Here is a 24,040-nt window from a genome sequence, read left to right as displayed (position 1 = left end):
AAGCTGCTATTAAAGTGGGCTTGGAGCTGTGGTCCACACAAAGTATCAAAAATATCATTTAGGCCATCATGAGTGTCCTTTAGACTTTTTGTTTCACTTAAGTCCTAATTAATTGACTTAAGGTTGATCAAAATTAACAATTCAAATACCTTCTCTTAATATATCTTGAAATATATCAAATTATTTATGATTTTATTTATTCTTTGGCCTCACGAGAGACTCCAGTGGGACATCATGACCACAAATCATCTGTTAACCCTTACAGTTGCAGTCCCATCATACCATGCATGCCTATAAAGGATGTGTGGCCTCTGTGCGAACAAACCCCTGCAGCGCAGCTCAGTTAGATCGATGACTATACTGTGAAAATACTGGACGACCAAGGAAAACAATAGCTTGTGGTGCTAACGGCAACATGTTTAGTGTGATTATTCAGTGTAGTGTTGTTTGTACAGCTGCCATGCTGACACAGAGTTGAAGCTGGGGCAGAAAAAAAACAAAAATACATAAAAATTAAGTAAAGAATGTGGAAGGAGCTACAAAAATGTTGTGTATATGTATAGATGTGGTTCAGGGTAGATATAATTTCATTGTGCTCCTCGTGTTAGCCTTATTGTGTGAATGTTTATGAAGCATTCTCACTAGTGTAATCCATTTTTCTTCCGTATGTTTTTCGGCGTGATTCTCATCCCACAATTTTCAAGCTATTACAACAAATCATAAATCAAAAACGTTCAGCTCTTTCAGGACAATCCTGCTATGACTTAAGGTGCTGGTCCTTTTTATTCTTTCTGCAAACTATAGTTTTGTGCTTCTTCTAACTTCTGATTATTTTAGCTTGTTATGCTCCTTTCAGCTTATTTCTGCAAGTTTAATTTTTTCTGCAATTTCAGCTGCTATTTAGCTGTTTTAATGCTATACATTTGTAGCTAATACCAGATGTTTTTGCACTCATTTAAACTTTTTTCAGCCTAATTCAGCAAAAATGTGCTCTCTCCACTTCCTTCTTGTAATTTCAGTTTCTTTCTGCTGTTTTAGCTACTTTTCAGCTGTTTTTGCTAATTTCATCTTCTTCAGATAATCTCTACTTTTTTGTGCTCATTTCTGCTTCTTTTAGCTTAATTGGGAAAACGTGTTCTTTTTGCTTTCTTCTGCTAATTTAAGCTTGTTCTACATTTTCAGCTACCTATTTTTTAGCATTTCTTTTAGCTAAGTTCAGCTGTTTTCAGATAAATTCTAGTTTTGTTTTTTTGTTGTTGCTAGTTTAACCTAATTAACTTATTTATGCTAATTTCAGCTTGTTATGCTCCTTTCTCCTTTATTGCTACCAGTTTTAGTTATTTAGCTGTTTTATGCTAATTTTAGCTTTTCCAGTTAATTCCACAAATTTTTAGCTCATTTCAGCTCTTTGCACTTTCCACTTATAGTTTAAGCCTTTCAACTACTTTTCAGCTATTTTTTTATTTCAGCTTTTTTAGCTTATTTTCTAATTTTTGATCTCTTTTCTGCTTATTTAAGCCTAGTTCAGAAAATATGTATTCTTTCTGCTTTCTTCTGCTAATTTAAGCATGTTCTTCCATTTCAGCTGCATTTCAGCATGTTTTTAGCTAATTTCAGCAGTTTTCCAGCAAGTTCTTCTGCAATAGCAGTCACACTGCATTTTCGCAGGAAATGCAATTTCTCTGTAAAGTTGAATTAAATGTTTCAGGCACTTCCTCTTCAGAAGTTCAGTGATTATAAATTATTTTTCTTATTTTTTGCACAAGTGACTGCTGTATCTTCCCTTTTTACACCTCCGTGTGATTGCCCACCTGCAGTACGAGGATAAAATAGTCCACAGGTTTGCTTCTGTGGAAGAGGTAGTGCTCCGCTGCTCGTTTATTCTTCTCGTCGTATTTCAGCTCCTGGATGACGTTGGGGTGCTTAAGTAATCGAAGCAAAATCTTTTCTGACATCTGCACCGGTGAGAATGGCTCCACCTCTGCAGAAGTAAACAGGAAATAAAAAAAAAAAGTTAGATTTAATGACTAAATATGAAGATTAAATTTCTTATTGTCAGAATATTTAAAACGAGAATCCAAAATCTAAAATCTGGTTTGATTTCTGCAAAAAGAATCAAATTCTGAACTTCAAAATCAAACAAATCTATATCTAAGTACGACGTTTACTGCAACGTTCTGAGGCCTGACCCTAACTGGCCATCTGTGTGGGGGTGAAACCCAAGTTCTTAGGCAACACTGCAAGTGTTTTCCCTAAAAGGCAGCCTGAAACTATAAGCTGCAAAGTTCATATTTACATCACTGCAGTCCAAGTTTTACTCTGAGTTTCAAGGTGACATTGAAACAGATGTAATAAATCTCCACAAACACAATATTTACATAATTTTATTGTTGGGATTACTGTAAAAATGTACATACGTCTTTTTACAGGCAGTGAATTTTAATTCCAGTAACAAGAAGGACCATTAAAACGCTGTGAAATAACTGGCCAGTTCTTTCCCAGTTTTAAATGGTTGATTAATTCAGCTAAATTACCAGTTAAATCCTAACACCTAATACTTAAACTCAAATAAGTCTAATTTTAATTTGATTTAAATTATATTAAAGAAAGCAACACAAAAGACAACGTGGTGTTTACTTGGAAGCTATCAAGTACTTAACGGGTACGTATACAGTACTTACTGGGTATAAACTGTGTATCCATTGGGTATGTATCTGGTACTCATCAGGTATATACCTGGTACGTAAAGGGTACATAATGGGTACTTATAGGGTACATATCTTATACCTACTGGGTATGTACCTTCAATCTACCAGGTTTGTACCTTGTACCAACTGGGTATATATCACATACTTATCAGATATGGGCTTATTTACAGGGTACCTACCTTGTACTACTGGGTATGTACCTTCCATCTACCAGGTATGTACCTTGTACCTATTGGGTATGTATCACATACTAACCAGGTACAAACCTGTTACTTATAGGTACGTACCTTGTACCTACTGGGTATGTACATTCAACCTACCAGTACGTACCTTGTAGCTACTGGGTATGTAGCACATACTCATCAGGTACAAACCTGTTATTTACAGGTATGTACCTTGTACCTGCTGGGTATGTATCACATACTCACCAGGTACGAACCTGTTATTTACAGGTATGTACCTTGTACCTGCTGGGTATGTACCTTTTTCTACCACAGGGGTGTCAGACTTGGTTACAAAAGGGGGCCAAAATTAAAAAAGTTGATTCAAAACAAGGTCCAATTTCACTTATTACAATAACTCAAGTCAAATACCCAACATGTTTTCTTGGCCTTTTGGTCCCCAACAAGGGCTTGATCAGTCTCATTTGACATCCCTGTTACTCTTTCCACATCAAGATAAAAAAATACCAAAATTTTCTCAACTTCAAAGTTGGCCATCTTTCATGAGAAGTGCATTAAATAAAATATGCTCGGTTTTTAAGCAAAATGATAAAATCATTTATATAGAAAATATCGGGGGCCAAATTAGATGGTAGCAAGGGCCATAGTTGGCCCTCGAGTTTGACACATGTGATCTACCAGGTACATGACTTACACCTACTGCGTAAATATCACATACTTGGGTACAAATCTATTATTTACAGGATACATACCTTGTACCTGCTGGGTATGTACTATCCATCTACCAGGTATGTACCTTATAATTAATGGGTGTGTACTGGATACATACTGGATAAGTACCTTGAACTTAGTAGATACATACAAGGTATTTACAGTGTATGTACCTGGTTCTTATCGGACATGTACCTGGTAATGTACTATTACGTACTAATTATGTACTCTATAAAAATGTGAGACTGTGGGAGCAGCTTTACTTCAAAAGATAAATCTGGGAAGATCTCACAAAGTAAACAGTCTATGGAAGAATAGAAGCTACACCTCACTTTGAACTCAGAGGAGGATCATGCTACAGTGATGGCAGGAGGAACCCAAAGAGCTCAAGCACACTGAAGCTCAACACAGGTCGGTATTTAAGGCTTTGTTCCTGTCCAGGCGTCTGTTTAGCTCTAAATTATGAACAAGTTTGTGTTGACGTAAATATTCTGTAGGTAAACGCAATCTGAGTAACAGCAGTGAAGAAAAAAAATAGATGTATGTACATCTGTAATAATGCTCTGATAAATCTAAATACAACAGCTAAAACTTGAAACAATTTACACTTGATGACGTTATTTTAAGCTGATTTATGCAAGCAAACACTGGAATATCTGCAGCATCATATTGGTGTGGTTTTTGAAATGCTACTCAACCATAGCCCCTAATGTCACCAGTTCTAGTTGATTGTAAACAACTAGAACTGGTGTTGAGGTCTAACCTCCTCACCCTATCTCTAATACTGAACTCAGCATTCATTTTTGTTCTTTTGGTCATGAGCCAAACCTCTTGACCACAGGTGAGAGTTGGAATGTAGACAGGTAAGTAATTCGAGAGCTTTGGGCCGGTGTTGTGCCAAAAATCGATTGGCTACCAAATGGCGGCCGCGGGAGCATGCACGGGAGGCCTTTACCAAAAATTTAACAAGATCAACAGATAAAAACAATTATTTGTTTGCTCGACATTATAGCAAAGGTGTGTCTCAGTCAAACTTTTCCTTAATAAATGCACTTTGACAGGCAAATCAGCTGCATTTCAAAAGCCGATATGCAAAGTGCGAGCACGCAGACGGACGGCTCGCTGTGCATTTCTTCAAAATTTAACAAGATAACCACCTAAAAACAATTATTTGTTTGCTCGACATTATAACAAAGTTGTGTCTCAGTTGAAATTTTCCTTAATAAATGCACTTTAATGGTGAAATCAGCTGCATTTCACCTGGGCGGCGCAGTGAAATGAAGCTGATTTGACATTTGCTCCATGAGTTCTGGAGCGAGATGAAGGTGGCTTGGTATGGCAAGCCAAGTGTCTCATTAATAGCCACTTTTACCTATTAATGAGACACTTGGCTTGCCATATTAGTCGAGGGCCCTCTAGTGGCTGAAAATGGCAGTGTTCAATATTTTCCAAGTCAGAATGAATGAAATCGTCAGATCTCAGCCAAAAATTGGGTTATGAATATGGGGGGGGGGGGGTAAATATGTTGCTTCACTGTATAAGTCGCAGGCATGCTAATTTATGCAAAAAACTGCAACTTATACAGCAAAAAATATGGTAATCTCACTCTTCACTACAGCTGACCAAAGCAACATCCTCATTACTGAGGACGAGGCCCTAATCTGACGATCCATCTCCTGCGCCATCACTCGTGAAAAAGACTCCCAGATACTTGAACTCCTCCACCTGAGGCAAAAACTGACCTGGAGGGGGAATTCCACCATTTTTGGTTAAGAACTATTTTCTCGGAATTAGAGGAGCGGACTCCCATCGCAGTCACTTCTCAATCATCTGGGAACTGCCCCAGTGCAAGCTGAATGCTGTGGCCCGAAGACACCAACAGAACCATATCATTTGAAAAAGCAGAGAAGACACTGAAGTCTATCCACGACTGCGCCTTGAGCTCCTGTCCATGAACATCACAAACAGGAATGGAAACAAGGAACAGCTCTGGCAGAGTCTAACCCAAACCAACAATGAGCTTGACTTTGTGCCCAGGATACAAACTCAGCACTTTTCACCTTTTGGAAACTTTCTGTTCTAGCTACAAAATCCTTAAGTACCCTGACTGATCTGATGGGCTCTGATTGTCCAGTTGTTGTCAAGTCAACTGCTGTTTATTACAGTGGATTGGATCATAAACCAGATAAGAAGGGAGGAACATTCAGGTGGTACTAGCTGTTCAGTAGGGTTGGGTTGAACTCATGACTCCAGTTCACTCTAGTCCAATAGGTGGTGAAAATGAGCTGGTCACTCAAGTGATTTTACACCACAATTTTTGGGACCTTTTGAACTCTGGTGAACTACGCAAACGTGAACAAGAGAATAATTATTCGTCTTCTGCTTGTGGCCATTCCTGTAGTTTTCTGTCACTGTTGAGTCCTTAGTGCGACATTTTTAAATAAAGTTTTATTTCAGTTTTGTTGAAGTGGACCACGCACATCGTTGCAAAATTTGAGGCTGATGCCCTCAGTCACACAGGGACCTGATTAGCACTGAGAATGTGCATAAATACCACAATTATGTCATACTAGCTTTGCAATCAGTTGAATAAGAATCTGCACTCTTTGTTCAAGGTGTTAAATTAGACACTACATGGGAATTTTACAAACGTGTTCACCGTGATGTTGTTATGGGAAGGAAGAGGAGGCAGGACTTCAAATAAGGGATCATGTGAACAGTTCAGGACTGGCTTCTCTTGTGGTAGAAATAAGTTCGTTTGGAGATTTGGAAGCTTGCAGACACAATACAACATGGCAAAGGAAGGGACAAAATGCACAAAAGTAAAATTAAATGTTTTTTTTAACGTGGGCTAAATCTGTTAAACCACATGTGAAACTAATATTAGGCAGGAAGATCTCACAGTGACAGATTTAAAGTCCTATAAGTCTGACTTAGATCTGCAAAAACAGAAGACCATCCTTGTAACAAACAACAAACCATACGCTGTGATGTCGTATATTTCTGGATAATTGCTCTACTATTTATTTATAATTAATCAATATCTGGGTTTGTGTTTCTTCTCCTCTGTTTTTAACTTTACCGTACTAAAGTTTTGTCCTGTTTCTATGGATATTGTGGTTTATGTGACTCTGAAAGTCTTTGGAAAACCCATGTTTTCAAGATTTGTATCATAGTTGTTCTCCTGATATTGATTTTTCTGTACTTTTTTAAAAATCCAACTACTTCTGCATACATTGTGAATTTTACTCATTCGTATATCAAACTGTTCAGCTCATTCCGGAAATGGGTGCTTTGACTTTTAATTTTTCTAACTTTTCGACTTATAATATTTATTAACATAAAATTTCACCAAATAAATAAACTGTCTCTTCAGCTCCCTCTAAAACATTGTCGTCTTAGAAATCTGCTTAAGCGTGCCTCCTCTATTTTTGTCTTCTTATGCTACTTTAGCTTTTAGCTAGTCTTTTATTACTTTTTTGCTATTTTTAGCTCGTCTTCCCCTCATTTTAGCTTTTCACTAACTCTTTGCTAGCTTTAGCTTTTAGTCTGACTTTTGCTACATTTAACTTCTAGTTAGCGCTCGGGTTATTTTAGCTAACCTTTTGTTAATTTTAATCTTTAGCTACTGTTATATTATTTTTAGCTAGTTTTTGTTGTGTTAGGGAAGCATGGTTGCTCAGTTGATAGAGCTGTTGCCTCTCATGGAGAGGGTAGCCGGTTCGAATCCCGACCGGAGACCTTTCCGGGTGGAGTTTGTATGTTCTCTCAGTGCTGCGTGGGTTTTCTCAGGGTACTCCGGTTTCCTCCCACAGAACAAAAACATGCAAGTTATGTTGATTGGTAACTCTAAATTGTCTCTAGGTGTGAGTGAGAGAGTGAACAGTTGTTTCGTTTGTGTCGATGTGTCCCTGTGATGGACTGGAAACCTGTCCAGGGTGTCCCTCGCCTATCGTACAGAGACAACTGGATCTGGACACCGCGACCTGAAAAGGAAGAAGCGTGTAAAGGATGGATGGACGTTATGTTTAGGTTTTTAGCTAGCATTTTGCTAATTTTATCTTTTAGCTAGTGTTTAGCTTATTTTAGCTTTTAGCAAGTGCTCTGCTTATTTTCGTTTTAACAATTCATTTTCAGCTTCTTTTAGCAGTCATTCAGCATTTAAACTGCATTTTCTCAAAAAATGCAATTTCCTTATTTAGGGTATTATTTTACACCCACACACACACATATATACAAATATCTAATATTAAAAAACTGCAGATAAAACTCATTTACATTTTGGTGTCCACACGACAAAACCTAGAATAACTTGCCGGCAGCTTTTGATGCACGTTTCATTCAAACGGCAGCAGAAATGAAAGTTTGTGAGTGACTCCTAATTGCAGCTTCAGCCACCTGTTGGGCCAATCAGCTCCTTCAACTCAGCGGCGGTGATGTGTGTCAGCTGGCCGCAGAGAGGAACTCAAGTCCCTAATAGCCTTTAGAGGAACTTAATCAACGCTTAGCCGCCAGGTCAAAGTTCTGAAGCAAATCCAAACGCAATGAGGCACAGTCGGCCGCTGCCGTTGTAGTGGAGCTCGATTATTCCGCTGCCCGTTCCATTTCCCAAGGGAAAGCTGGTGAAATATTTCACATTTTACACCAGTAAGTACGCAAGTATGTCGACTTGTGTGAGAACTGTGATCATAGGCCAAAAAATGCTGGACGTGATGTCATTGAGGAACGAGTGTAAGCAAACAGGGTGGTGTTTTTAAAGCTGCGAGGTAAGATGTGTGACCCTCGGTGCATGACATGCAAGCAAATAAACGCCTGCAGTTTTTCTTTCTTTTATTGGTGTGTGTGTGTGGGGGGGGGGGGGGGGTATACAGCCTGCAGTCATCTCGTGCCGCACTCTCGCACATACACACATGCATGCCAACACGCAGATACTCATTCTACACACATACTCACTCTTCTTCCTCCCTTATAGCCTGGACTGAAAGCCCATACAAGCACATGCTCACACACAAAGTTTCCCCACAGAGAGGGGCACACTGGGGTGGTGGATGGAAGGGGGGGGGGGGGGGAGTCAAGCAGCAACGCAGCCCACTTGCCTGTTGCTAAGAAACGCAGGGTAGCCAGCAGAAGCTGAGGTGATATTTTAACCTTCACTTCATTGTCGGTGGGCTTGAAGGCCGAGAAATCCTGCTTCCTTTCCCGATGGGTGATTTTCTTCTTCGTCTTGTTGTCAGCTGAGGGTGGGGGAAAAAACGAGAAGTCAGTTGTAAGGCATGACCTGCGACTCTTCTCCCTATGGGGTGCCATTTGTAAAGTTACACAGTAAACATTAACAGCAATATTTTGGTTTATTTAGCCTTTCATAAAAAAAACCCCATTTTTTTAAAGTCATATTTTCACTGTTATTCATAGATTTATAAATGTCATAGTTCCAAACTAAATATTTAATTTATAAGCTAAATATTTAGTTTACAAACTAAACACTTAACTTGCAAGTTAAATATTTAGTTGGCAAGCTAAATATTTAGCTCCACGCTAAATATTTAGTTTACAAACTAAATGTTTAACTTACAAACTAAAAATTTAACTTGCAAGTTAAATATTTAGTTAGTGAACTAAATATTTAGGTGTAAATTAAATATTTAATTTCCAAGCTAAATATTTATTTTCAAAATTAACATTTAATTTCTAATCTAAACGTTTAATTCCTAAACTAAACACTTAATTTGCTAACTAAACGTTTAGCTCGGAAGTAAACATTTATTTTCCAAGCTAAACATTTAATTTCCAAAACAAATGTTTAATTTGCTAACTAAATATTTAGTTCAGACCCAAATATTTAACTTGCAAGTTAAATATTTAGTTTGTAAATTAAGCATTTAGCTTGGACATAAACATTTAGTTTGTAAACTAAATATTTAGCGGGGAGCTAAATATTTAGCTTGCTAACTGAATATAACTAAATATTTAGCTTGTACATTAAATATTTAATTTGGAACTATGACATTTACAAATGTATGAATAACAGTGAAAATATGACTTTGAAAAAAAAAAACTATTTTTTTTTCTTATGAAAAGCTAAATAAACCAAAAATATTGCTGTTAATTTTTGACTGTGTAACTTTACCAACGGCACCATATATTCTCCTCCCTTGCCTCCATCGGTACATTAGAGACACTCCACAGACTCCGAGCTAAAGCCCCGGGTCACAGGGTGCCTAAACTGAAGTTACACAAAGCTCATTTCTGGAATTACAGCAGAGCGTCTTTCTCAGAAAAGGAGAGCGACATTCTTACCACATTCTTAACATTGCTGAAAGCAATATGTATTAGGGCACATTACACTGTACACATATTTCTTATATGTGGATCCTTACTGATACCGCTGATGGGAGAACAAATCGAGCAGGCCACATTTTGGAGCGATATGTTAACAAAAATAAATAAATAAATAAATAAACCTGTCATTTGTCTCTGGTTTTAAGATGTGATGAAAAACAATTCAAACCAAAAACAATTAGAAGTTAATATATTGAGAAAAGTGAAGGATAAAATAAAGCTTTTCATTAAAAGAAATAAGCTGCCAAGTGGCCTTGAAATAAATATTACACTATTTTGGAATATAAATAAAGCATTATTTATAGAAAGTGAAATGGTTATTTTTTTTAAAGTTGTTTGTTTTATGGTTATTTATTAAACTGACACAGAGCTCAACTTACAGAGGAGTTTGTACTCTTTTAGTTAAAGAAAGAAAAAACCGCAAAGGTCGATGAAGTGGTCAGGATTTGTGTCTTTTTTCGGTTGTTTTTGGTATTTGATAGTTTTCAATTGGTTTTTTTTTTCTGAGCTTTGCTGGTTTACTTGTGGTTTCTAGAGTTTCCAAAAGCAGAATGGGAAGCAGAGCTGTCAGTTATCAGGCTCCTCTCTTGTGGAACCAACTTCCAGATTCTGTCCGTGAGGCTGACACATTGTCTACTTTTAAGATTAGGATTAAGTATTTCCCTTTTAATAAATCCTACAGTTAGGGTTGGCTTGGGTTTCCTGAGATATTCCTTAGTTATGCTGCTATAGGCTTAGAATATAGGACAAATTGACCTTGTTTCATCAAACAAATAGCTACTAATGAATATCCATCCATTATTTTCCACTTATTCCAAAGTGGGGTCTCGGGGCAGCAGCTTGAGCAGGGAGGCCCAGACATCTCTTTCCACAGCCACCTCTTCCAGCTCTTCTGGGAGAACTCTCAAGGTGTTCCCAGGTCAGCTAAGAGACATAGTCTCTCCAGCATGTCTTGGGTCTCCTTCCAGTAGAACATGCCCAAAGCACCTCCCTAGGGAGACGCCCAGCTACTAATGAATACAAATGAATAATTGGCATTTATAACTGGCATTTATAAAGTATGTGAATGTTTCTGTTCAGTGCCCTGAGATGACTTCTGTTGTGAGTTGGTGCTTTATACATAAACTGAACTGAATTTGTTCCCAGTTTCCTCTGTCATCTGTCATTTTCTCCTCAGTCAGTTCTGCTCCTTCAGCTCCTGCCACGCCCACTCTACCTGTCCCCCACGTTCATTACTCCAGGTGTTTCCCCTCCACTCATCCACCCCTGTCCATGTCATCCCTCAGTTTTCACTGCTCCTCTGTCTAGCATTGTGTGTTATGCATTTTACAGAGTCTGGTCCTCCTCTGTGTTCCTTTAAGTTGTGTTCATTTGTAGTTTTGCCGCCACATCACCCTTTTGTTTTGTTAAATACATTTTGACTTGAGCTCCTTGTGTCAGTCTGCAATCCTGGGTCCAAAATAAATAAATAAAATAAAATAATGAAACTGCCCTTGACCTAAGAGCTGGTACCTCTAGAAAGATTCAAAATAATTTGACCACAGGGAAACGTAAAACTAACATCTGTCCAGTAATCAGTCTGCTTCTATTTAAAGGATGAGAAGTAGACACTATGCTGTTTGGTATCTTGGTGTGTAAGACGATGAACATGGATCACAAAAGGCTAAAAATACAACTTGTCCCAGGAGCTTAGAAAAACAATGATTGTCATGATGTTAAAAATAAAGGCTATAAAACCATCTCCAAGCAGATTGATGTTCCTGAAACATGCCTGGTCGCCCAAACAGATAATGAGCCGAAACACCCAAGATTGGATCAGAACCAAACATGGGACAATTTTGAAGTGGACTTCTGAGCTAAATCCTGTTGAACTGCTGAACAAGGAGCTGAAACCTGCAGTCTGGAGAGGGAACCTTTCAAACCTGAGACAGCTGGAGCAGTTTGCTCAGCAGGGTGGACTAAAACATCCCAGTACAGGTGCTGAAGTCTCAGAGTGAGTTACAGAAACGATTTCAGCGATTACCTCTAAAGATTGTGCAAAATAATCATAAGTGTAAAATACTTTTAGTGAAGGCCAGTTGTAGGTTTGTTTCTGTTGAACCACAGTTAAGCAATGACATTTCCACGAGTTGGGTTAAAACATTATTGTGTGAACGTTTATGAAGCATTCACACTATTGTGATCCATTTTTCTCATGTACATTTTTCGGCGTGATTCTCATCCTGCTGTTTTCAAGCTATTACAACAAACCATTACAAAATGTTCAGCTCGTTCAGGAGGAGGGTGCTACGACTTTAGCCTTTTGAAATATTTAGCCTTTTCTGCCATTTTTCTTCTCATAGAAAATGAATTTATCTCATTTTACATCCTTCAAATGTTTAGATGTGTTTACAACCTTTTACTGCTCCTTTCGCATTTTGTTTTGGTTCAGCTTCTTTCAGCTTCCTTGTGCAAATTTAAACTTTTTCAGCTACTTTCAGCAGTTTTTTCAGCTGTTTTGTGCTCCTTTCATATTCTTTCTGCTAAATACAACATTTTTGTGCTTCTTCTAACTTCTTTCTAATTTCATCTTGTTATGCTCCTTTCAGCTTATTTATGCAAGTTTCAGCATTTTCTGCTATTTCATCTACTATATAGTTGTTTTATGCTAATTTTAGCTTTTTCAGCTAATTCCACATTTTTTGCACTTATTTCAACTTTTTTCTGCCTAATTCTGCAAAAATGTGCTCTTTCCACTTCCTTCTGGTAATTTAAGCTTCTTTCTGCCTTTTTAGCAACTTTTAGAGGATGCTTTTTTTTGTTGTTGTTATTGCTAATTTATTTTTTTTTTCAGATAATTTCCACTTTTTTGTGCTCATTTCTGCTTCTTTCTACCTAACTGGGCAAAACTGTGCTCTCACCACATCCTTCTGGTAATTTATGCTTGTTCTACCTTTTCATCTAACTCTTTAGCATTTCTTAGTATTTTGGTTGTTTTCAAGTGTTTTTTGTGGTAATTTCTACTACTTTCAGCTTGTAATGCTCTGGTCAGCTTTTTTCTGCTAGTTTCAGCTTTTCTGCTATTTCAGCTACTATTTAGCTGTTTTGTGCTCATTTTAGCTATTTCAGCTAATTCCACATTTTTTTAGTTCATCTCAGCTCTTTTCACTTTGTTCTGGTAGTTTAAGCTTCTTTCTGCCTTTTCAGCTACTTTTCAGTTATTTTTTTGGCTAATTTCAGCTTTTTAGCATATTGCCTAATTTTGGACGTAATTCAGCAAAAAAATGTTATTTGCTTTCTTCTGCTATCGTAGGCTTGTTTTTCACAGTCACCTACATTTCAGCATGTTTTTAGTTAATTTCAGCTGTTTTTCAGCAAGTTCTTCAGTAATAAGAATTCACACTGCATTTTCACAGGAAACACAATTTCTCCAGTTTGTTATTATTATTTCTGTCAAATTGAGGTTATGTCAAAGACCTGTGGCTTAAATGTCGTAAACTTTTATATCGGTGTAACAGTGTGTCTGGATCAGCTTGAAGTCTAATTAACAAACTGGAAAAAGGTGTAAAAAAAAACAGCCTCTGGATTTATTATTTTATAGGAGCGTGAGGTATTAAATGGTAAAGTTTGAGGGGATAAAAAGAAAATATCAACACTACCAAATAAATATTCAAACAACTTGTTACTCTTTCATTTGGTTTTGCAGAAGCATCAGATGCGATTTTTCACCTGTTTATAAAACTGTGATTTCTGCAGTGAATTAATTTTTATCATCTATATCTTTTATTTATCTGCTCTGCAAACAATCACTTTATGTTTTCTGCCAGTTGGTGCCATGAGCATCTCATTTGTAAAGTTCCACTGTGTAACAGTTAAAAACATCTATCAGGAAAGTTGTAATTTTATGAAAAAATTGCATGTAAACTTGTAAAAACAATCAACTGCTATAATACAGTAGTCTTAATCAGTGGTTCCCAACCCTGGTCCTTGAGGAACACCATCCTGCATGTTTTAGTTGTTTCCCTGCACCTGATTTGAATCAATGGGTGACTAACATGCTTCTGTAGGACTTGATGATGCAGTTAAATCACTGAATCAGGTGTGCTGGAGCAGGGAAACAACTAAAACATGTAGGATGGTGTTCCTCAAGGACCAGTGTTAGGAAATACTGGTTTATTAAAATACAAATTAAATAAAACAACAGAAAGTACATTTTTACATTTTTATGGGGGCTTTGCCTAACATGTCTCATGCCTCATAAAGAAGCAACCGGGTTTTAAACACAGAGCTAACATGGCAGCATTTTGGTAAAGAAGACACCATTTTTATAAAACAACTACAAAAGCTAGAGACTAGAGACAAAGTTTGCGGAGAAGGGAAACCAGTAAAACATGCAAGATAGTGGCCTTTGAGGACACCACTAAGAGTTTGAGCTTGGAGAGGAGAACCTACTGTATAAGTCCGTCTCGTCCAGGATCTCGGACTTGATTATTTCTTCAATAACGTCCTCCAGGGTGACGATTCCCAGAACCTCATAGAAAGGGTCTCCCTCGCCTTCGTTGTTCACCCTCTGCACGATGGCCAGGTGGGATTTTCCTAACAGACGTGCACATACAAGTTTTAAAGTTAAAGTCACAAAAAGGTAAAGCGAGGTAAATATAGCTCAAACTGTGAGCAGGAGGTTACTGTGAGACAGACACAGGCACATTTGTCTACACCAAATCAGTCTGGAGCGTGTCATATGTATAAAACTGTCGTGAGCGCCACGGCAATAGTGATGCTTGAGTGACTGCAGGTGACACAAAGTGATCTAAAGAAGAAACTGGTTCTTGTTCCAGAAAAAAAAGATCAGATGTTCAGTGTCCAATGGTTCACAGAGCCAGGAAAAAGTGATTCAGTCAGAGAGATATACAGTCAGACTGTCCTATATGTCATCATATCAGCTGTTTTGGCCCTCCGCGCCTCCACATCTGTGTTCCCAGGACCCTCCTGTGTGCTGTACCATCTGAAAATAAAAAACGGAGCGAGAAACAAAGTGCCGTGTATGCAGAGTAGAATGTCGGGCAAAACACTAAACAAATTCTTCGCCTTTTCTCAGCTTGTGATCATTTAAAAGGAATTTTCCAGAGGCCCGGGCTAATATTAGCCCCCTGCAAAATGAAGTTTCCATTCCGCCCTGGCGATATTCTCACTGACCGGGCAAACCTCCTCCGTGTGATCAGATTGTCTCAGAATGAGCCGTTTGCATGCAGATACACCTGCATGGCAAAAACAAAGAGTGTCGGTGTGCACATGTGCATGCACGTGTTCTGGGGGTGAATGCGTGCGTGAAAGCATGTGGGTGTTGTTTTCAGAGAACACAGGTACATCGTCCCTGCGCTATAACACTGTTTCAGCTGGTGTGTTGGACTATTTTATCCGTAAAAGCGCAGAATTGAATATTTTATTGCGCTGCAGCCCGCTGCTTCCTCAGGATGCTGAATTTGACTCTGACAAACCCACGTGGAGCTTCAGGGGTTAAACTAATCGAGCTAAAGTAGCCCTTCAGTATGCAATAACTCTAAAACGCCCAGGGAAGGAGAAGCCAGCACAGCAGGGGAAAATCGACTGACGTGCTCGTCTTCCTCAGTCCTGACATCTGCTCCATCCATGTCTCGCCTATCAACACTCCAGATAACGTTTAAATTTCAAGGTAAAATAAAAAAAAAAATCTGTTTTATAACCCTAAAATACTGAACAGGAGAAGAAAAGTCTGCAAGTAAGCTATCCAACCAAGTCCAATCAGGTCCTCTGTATGGTTTCTTTTTTGTTGTTGTTGAGATGTTTCGTCCTTTATCCAAAGGACTTCATCAGTCCGAGGAGCCACAACATACTCAGTCCCACAAGCAGCACACTCACATAGTGGACCAACCAGTTTACTGATGATAAGATGGTTTCTGGGGGCCTGCCCCCCCCACTGCGGTAGCTTGGTGGTCAGTACTGTGGTCTTGTAATCCTGAGGTTGCAGGTTCGAGCCCAGGTTGCTCAGGAAGGGTATCCAGCATAAAACAACTGTCAAATCTTTCGTGCGAGTTTGTGGCAACCCCTCAAGAAGGAAGCAGCCGAAAGAAACGTCCTTACTTTTATTTAAAAGAATACTTTGACAATTCAGTAAATAGTTTTTTTTTTTTTTTTGGTATGTGTCAGATTTTTTTTAAAAACACCTTTTTCAAGGTTCAAGGTTCTTTATTGTCATTCGCATCACATGTGGTACATGAGGTGGAATGAAATTATGTATTAAATGTCCCAGTTACATCCAAAAATAGCTATAAAGTAAAAAAAAAAAAAACAGTATACAAGGGTCTAAGATATATATATATGTATATTAAACACTAATAATGTAAAATAATACGGCCTGAACATGAGTGTGTAGTGAGCAGATGGGTGTGAATACAGCAGTTTAAAGGCAAGAAATCAGCAGAAATACTGAATTTGAATTCAGTTTGAATTGAATTTGTCTGACAAACCCACGTGGAGCTTCATGGGTTAAACTAATCGAGCTAAAGTAGTCCTTCAGTAAGTTTACTTATAAAACTGGTAAACTAGCTCATATTTTTTCACATGCTCAGTATTTTAGGGTCATAAAACAGATTTTTTTTTTAACCTTGAAATTTAAACTTTATCTGAAGTTTTTACAAGGAATGTGGAACAGATTAAGGTGTTTCTTAGGCAGATGTACAGTTTATGGTTTTACTTCAGCCACGCTGTAGTACGGCTGCTTTACTCATAATAACATTGAACAGATTTTAATAAAACACCCAGAAAGTATTTAGTGGATCTGGATGTACAACTTACGGCCATCATACCTGATCGAACCTTGCAACCCCCAAAAACGGCGTTAACTCAGTCATTTTTACAAATGTTCACCGAAAATGAAGCATGGCAGCAGATGAGATTGATCCTCAACACATCATCTGAAGCTCACACAAGAGCTTTGTTGAAAACTTTAGGATGCAAGGCAGCAGGATGTTCGTTCAAGTTATGCCGCTTTCATTCTAACAGGATCAATAAGCAGGAATAAAAACATTTATGCACCACCGACGAGCAAAAAATGAGCACCGTCACGATTTAGTTTAATATTTTTAGTGGTGATTCAGAGTTCCCACCTTTATCAGAGGACAAAGAATAACCAATAAGAACTTATGTTACCCTCACCTGTCTGGAACATGAATAGACCTGACCTCTGACCTTTAAGTAAGACAACTGGTAAAGGTAAGGAGGTTTCAGGCAAAAATGAGCAAACGCACTTGGCACAGAAACATAAAGGTTTGCTACTTCCTGTCCTCTCATTTCACTGAACTCTGATTTTGAAGCTGACTGACATGAGGAGCTTCAGCAGAGGCAGCAGGTCAGACGTTTAAAATAAGAACAACACAGACAGGATCGAGCTGAATGGGAAGACATGTTGGTGAAAATGACAGAGAAAGCATGTTTGTGCAACGTTTCCCAGGGTTTATGTTCGAGTCTGTCCCACGAGAAGCAAAACATAAAGTGACAGGCATTTTGCAGATTCCATGGTACAAACAGCAAAGGGGAAAAAAAAAATCATATGGAAAATGTTTTTTTTTTAATGCTATTTGTCTCAAAGGATAGTATGAATGAACTGTGACCGTGAACCTTGACCTTGGAGCTGGGGTGATGAAAAGTGTATGCAACACTATCCAGTGACGATGCATGTGTGTATTGTTTCGTTAAATAAGCTTCATTAAAAAAAAAAAAAAATAAAAAAAAAATAAGCTTCATTAAATTATCTTGAGCATAGAAGTTATGGGGGGAGACAAGACAAGACAAGAGAAAGTTTACGGATGCATGTTGGGACGGACAGAAGGAGACTATACCGTAATACGTCCCACCTTCGACAGGCGTATAAAAAGGAAGATGAAATCATCTAGTTGGAGGTATTTTGGTTTAAAAGCTGGCATACAGAGAAATTTTCCATCTTTGCAAACAAGTATGGCCATATCCAATGAAACATATCTGTTGGGGAACTTCTATAAACTCAACATGAGGGGTATTTGCTGCAAGAGAGCTAATTCTCATGAGCCACAGTTTTCAAAAGATGCACTCAACTTAACCATTAATTCATATACGGGACCTACTCTTGATTCTAAGGTATTGCAACTTTGCATAATGACACGGTGTAACCAGCACGGCTCTTCATGGACAATGCACGAAACATGAGAGGCAGAAATTGTACAAGATTAAAATTGTCCCAGTACCAGGAAGGTAGGAACCAAGAAAACACACTTGAATTTGAGGCGCTCAAAACATCCATCCATCCATTATCTTTATCCTCTTCTTCTTTTCTGAGCCATGAGGGTCACTGGTGCCCATACCCAGCAGCCACTCAGCAAGAGGCAGGGGACACCCTGGACAGATCTCCAGGGACACATAGAGACAAACAACCATTCACTCTCTCACTCACACCTAGGATCAAATTAGAATTACCAATCAGCCTAATATGCATGTTTTTGGTCTGTGGGAGGAAACTGGAGTACAAGGAGAAAACCCATGCATGCACAGAGAGAACATCATATCCAGAGAGATCATATCTCTCCAGTTTTAGCTTCTCTCTTTTGGCTCCCTGTCAAATTCACAATTGAATTCAAAATCTTACTTCTAACCTACAAAGACCTCAACAACCTAGCTCCAGCTTATATTGCAGATCTTATTGTTCCATATTTTCCCAAGAGTGCACTTCGTGCTCAGACTGCAGGTTTACTTGCGGTTCCTAGAGTTTACAAAAGCAGAATGAGAGGAAGATCTTTCAGTTATCAGGCTCCTCTCTTGTGGAACCAACTTCCAGTTTCTGTCCGTGAGGCTGACACATGGTCCAGTTTTAAGACTGGGCTTAAGTCTTTCCTTTTTGATAAACCCTATAGTTAGGGTTGGTTTGTTATGCTGCCTTAAGTTTAGACTACTACAGGACAAATTGACCTTATTTCTTAAAATGAATTGTTCAAATTGAATAGTTTTCATTTGATACTATTTCTATCTCAACAAGTGATTCTTGATCTGCCATTGTGTATCTGTTCCTCCATCCTGTTCCTCTCAAACCCAGCCAGTCGAAGCAGATGGCCGCTTGTTCTGCTAAAGGTTTCTTCCTCATGAGGGAGTTTTTCCTTTCCACTGTCGCCTTCATGCTTGCTCAAGATGAAAGTCTGCTATATAGTTAAACTCAAAGCAGTCTGCTCCTTAGATAAATAATATTAACTTATTTTTTATGTATATGAATGTTTCTGTTCAGTGTCCCAAGATAACTTCTGTTGTGACTTGGCACTATATAAATAAACTGAATTTAATTTAACATGTAAACTCCACCCAGAAAGGTCCCCAGCTGGGATTTGATCCAGCGACCTTTTCGCTGAGAGGCAGCAGCTCTACCAACTGAACCACCGTGCCGCAATCTCAAAAACAAAATTTATTTATCATAAAACAAAACAAAATGTGGCGGTAGCAGCTAAAACTAACACAAATTTGAGGAATCCCCTGGAGGGAGGCAAACACAAAGAAGGATACTGTGGCAGGAGAATCAAAAATGCTCTGCTGAGGAGTGGAGGAGAACAGACTGAACATATGGAACAGGACCAATGATGAAGTGGAGACACCTGGGCTCAGTACGGATGGAGAACAGGTGAGAGTGGGTGTGGCAGGCTGACTGAACAGAGCAGAAAACTGACTGAGAAGAACCAAAATAGTCCATGCTCAATAATCCAAATATACAATCCAACAGTTTTCAGTCAGGTCTGAAAATTGTTGGTTTTGAACCAGTTTGACATGACTGTCGATGAGGAAGAGGGCCGGCATCGGAGGAGGGGGCGTGCCAAAGAGACCATCTTAGCACCAACATAACTGGTTTGTTCCACTTTGGAGTAAGCTGTTCGGGGGGAAGAATCAGTTTTGTGTTGGGTGTTTCCTTGACTGATGAAGCCTTCTGGATGGAAGGTGAAACATTTCAGCAAAAAAAAGAAACTGTCCAGATGACCTGACTGAAAATTGTTTGACTGAAAAGAAATTAGGCAGCACGGCGGCGCAACTGGTAGAGCTGCTGCCTCTCAGCGAACAGGTCCCTGGTTCAAACCCCGGTCCAGGTGCCTTCTGGGTGGAGCTTGCATGTTCTCCCCGTGCATGCGTGGGTTTTCTCCGGGTACTCCGGTTTCCTCCCACAGACCAAAAACATGCATGTTAGGCTGATTGGTAACTCTAAATTGTCCCTAGGTGTGAGTGAGAGAGTGAATGGTTGTTTGTCTCGTTTGTCTCTATGTGGCCCTGTGATGGACTTGCGACCTGTCCAGGGTGTACCCCGCCCCTTGCACAGTGATTGCTGGACATGGGCACCAGCGACCCCCGTGACCCAAAATGGAATAAGCGGGTAAAGATAATGGATGGATGGATGGATGGATGAAAAGAAATTAATCCTGGCAGAGGGAAACAACAAACAAAACCCAAGAATTAGAAAACATTAAATCATATAACTCACACGTACAAGAACTATAAACTAAAACCAACACGGATCCTGAACAATCACCAGTTCACTTCCTTTATGTATTTTTGGGGGCATGAAGAAAAACAAGACAACCAGTATTCCAGAGTCATTTTCCAGAGCCAGCTCCTCAAATTCTGAGGCTATGGTTCTCGACTGGAAACGGGTGGAATGCCTGCTCCAGTTCGAGGAGAGAGTTTGCCTCAGGTGGAGGAGTTAGAGTATCTGGGCATCTTGTTCACTAGTGATGGAAGGATGGAGCGGAATATGAATTGATGGATTGGGGCCTTGTTAGTAGTGATGGTATTGTTTTGGTCTGTCATGGTGACGACAGAGGTGAGTCGAAAGGCAAAGCTCTCAATCTACTGGTCCGTCAATGTTCCGACCTGCACCTATGTTCATGAGGTTTGAATCATGACTGAAAGAAAGTGATTTCGATACAAGCGGCTGAAACAGGGTGTCGAAATAGATTTGAAATCCAAATTCACAGGGTGGCCAGGTTTAGCCTTAGAGATAGGATGAATAGCTCCGTCATCATAGGGGAGCTCGAAGTAGAGCCGCTGCTCCTCCTCATCGAAAGGAGTCAGTTGAGGTGGTACAGGCATCTGATTAGGACACCTCCTGGATGCTTCCCTTTAGAGGTTTTCCAGGCGCGTCCCACTGGTAGGAGGCCCCGGGGAAGACCCAGAAGTCACTGGAAGGATTGTGAACTTCTCTGGTCTGAGAACGCCTTGGACAAGAACAAGCTGAAAAATGTTACTGGGGAGAAAGAGGTCTGGGTTTCTCTCCTTGCCTCCGCGACCCGATAACGGATAAGCAGTAGAAGATGGATGGAAGGATGGATGGATCTGGAAAGTGCTGTTGCCTGCATCAAACCTATAAAATCCAAACATTTCCCAAGCTTTTTTTTAAATGACACTGCAGGGGCTGCAGCAAGAAAGCTGTATTAGAAGTAGAAAAACGCTGCAGTTACCAATAAAGCAGCTCTGCAAACTTTTTCAGCCCCAAATCTGTCTGCCCTCTTCAGAGTTACACACAAATACAAAGAAACGCACACACACTCGCACAGAAGCACCACTCAGATCAGTTTTTACCTCACTGTCCCACAAAGACATAAAATCACCTCATAAACAACAACAAAAGTCCAGCCTGTGTCTCTTAAAAACAAATCACAAGACAGCGATGATCTGTTCATTCCTAGCAGGCATTAAAACAGTGGGTTTTGTGAAAGCGAACTGGAGGCTGTTCCTCTGGAGCTTTGAGCTTGGCAGCAGTCTCAGAGAAAGCATGTCCATCTGAAGACCAGTCTTCCAGGGTCTTATAGCCCACCACTGCTGCCTGACATCTGGGCTGTCTAACTAGCCTGAGGCTGAATGCATGCTGGGTAGTCCGGCACACACAGCAGGGCCAGGGGTCAGTCCGCTTTCAGTTTCATCCATCAAGAACCAAGTCAAAAACAAATATACTGGTCATTAATCTGCTTATACGTAGAACAGTTTTGGAAATGTTGGCTATGTCACCTGTCCGGTAAATGGCAGTGTTTGTTTAAAAACACATGCAGAGAGCATTATTTAGCTTCCTTTATTTAAAAAAATAAATAAAAAGCAGCGGAGGCGGAATAACAGGAAGTGTTTAATCTTACAAAGGATGGTTCAGATGTTCAGCTGTTTAAAACGCTGCCGTTCAGAAGGCAACAACGTTCGACAACGGATCTAAAGGATCGTAGCCTGACAGAAAAAAAGAAACTGAGGTCAAGCATGTTTTTTTGTTGTTGTTTGTTTATACTTCAACTATTTAATCCGTTTTTTTAAATCTGCCCTTTTCTCGGAAAACTGTGTGCAGCCGAATCTGTACGAGTCATAAGAGCTTTAAAATATGCATAAATAGAAAATAAATACAGTTTTGCAAGCAAATGTGGTTTATTAAAAAAACGTGCCCACATGATCTGCAGGTCATTTTACTGTAAATACTCAGAATTCATCCAGAAGGCAATAGAAATTGTGTATTATCTCGCAATTCTGAGTTAAGTTTTAATCGCCAGCTAGTCGCCAACAATTGCAGCCCAGTGAGATGCTACATTTAGCTGTGGGAGACATCTTGAAATGGACTGAGTACAAAAGTTAAAAAGTTATAGATGTACTTGATGAATTTTGTTAAAATCTATCCATTGGTTCATGAGATATTTTGTTAAAAGAGAGACAGACGAATGTACAGACAGGCAGTTGCATGATCACCCGCCTTTCATGACGATGGGTAAATTAATTCTGTCCAAAACGATTCAAATTGAAATCCAAGCATTAAACATTACAATTAAAATCAGTAGAGAAATTGCATATCCTGCAAAAATGCAGTGTGATTGCTGAAAAACTTGCTACAAAACAGCTGAAAATAGCTAAAAACATTCTGAAATGTTGCTGAAATGGGAGAACAAGCCTGAATTAGCAGAAGAAAGCAGAAAGAACACATCTTTGCTGAATCAGGTTTAAATAAGCATAAATGAGCACAACAATTAGAAAATTAGCTAAAAAAAAAAGCTGAAACTAGCACACACAAAAAAAATAGCTGAAAAGTAGCTGAAAAGGCAGAAAGAAGCTTAAACTATCAGAAGGAAGTGAAAGGAGCTGAAATGAGCTAAAAAAAAAAAGTGGAATTAGCTGATAAAGCCAAATTTATTCTCACAAAAAATGCAAAATACTAGTTGAAAAAGCAGAAAAAAGCTGAAAGCTTCAGAAATAAACTGAAAGGAAAATAACAAGCTGAAAAGGTAGAACAAGCTTAAATTAGCAGAAGGAAATGGAGAGAGCACAATTTTGCCAAATTAGGCTGACAAAAGCAGAAATGAACATAAACTGGAAATTATCTGGAAAAAGCTGAAATGAGCAAAAAAACAGATAAAAAGTGGCTAAAAAAGCAGAAAGAAGCTTAAATTATCAGAACAAAGTTGTTAGGCTGAAAAATGATGAAGTGATTGCAAAAAATTGGAATTAGCTGAAAAGACTAAAATTAGCAAAAACAGCTGAATAGTAGCTGAAATAGCAGAAAAAGCTGAAACTAGCAGAAAAACCTGAAAGGAGCATACTAAGCTGAAATTAGCAGAAATAACTTAGAAGAAGCACAAAATTGTTGTAGTTAACAGAAAGAATATGAAAGGAGCACAGAACAGCTGAAAAAAAAGCAGAAATTAGCTGCAAGTAGCTAAAAAAAAGTTAAAATTTGCACAAAGACGCTGAAAGAAGCTGAAGCAGAACAAAATGTGAAAGGAGCAGTAAAAGGTTGTAAACAGATCTAAAGATTTGAAGGATGTAAAATGAGCTCAATTCATTTTCTGAGGAAAAAATGGCAGAAAAGGCTAAATATTTCGAAAAGCTAAAGTTGCACCAATACCAAAAATCGTAGCAGGATTGTCTTGAAAGAGCTGAACATTTTGATATTAGATTTGTTGAAATAGCTTGAAAACTGCAGGACGAGGAATGCGCCAAAACATATACAGAAGAAAAATGGACCACAATAGTGTGAATGATTCATAAACATTCACACAATAAAACACTTCAACATCCATCCATCCATCCATCCATCCATCCATCCATGCATCCATCCAT

At 38.9% G+C, this 24,040-nt stretch overlaps 1 protein-coding gene across 6 annotated transcripts in view; it reads right to left on the bottom strand.

Annotated features, from left to right (window-relative positions):
• cnnm2b (cyclin and CBS domain divalent metal cation transport mediator 2b) overlaps positions 1–24,040 on the bottom strand; it is a 76,062-nt gene that overhangs the window by 8,406 nt on the left and 43,616 nt on the right. For 5 of the 6 annotated variants that reach the window (XM_037690257.1, XM_037690254.1, XM_037690253.1 and 2 more), the window contains exons 2-4: positions 14,372–14,515; positions 8,698–8,835; positions 1,812–1,981 (exon numbers count right to left, since the gene is read on the bottom strand). In XM_037690257.1, coding sequence (XP_037546185.1) covers positions 1,812–1,981; positions 8,698–8,835; positions 14,372–14,515 — 452 coding nt within the window. Of the gene's footprint in view, positions 1–1,811; positions 1,982–8,686; positions 8,836–14,371; positions 14,516–24,040 lie in introns of all 6 variants that reach the window. The other variant, XM_037690252.1, reaches the window with a different exon arrangement.

Source organism: Nematolebias whitei, chromosome 16 (genome assembly GCF_014905685.2).
Source record: "Nematolebias whitei isolate Nwh7 chromosome 16, NemWhi1, whole genome shotgun sequence".
Classification (NCBI taxonomy): domain Eukaryota; kingdom Metazoa; phylum Chordata; class Actinopteri; order Cyprinodontiformes; family Rivulidae; genus Nematolebias; species Nematolebias whitei.
This window is presented reverse-complemented; position numbering and strand designations above follow the sequence as displayed.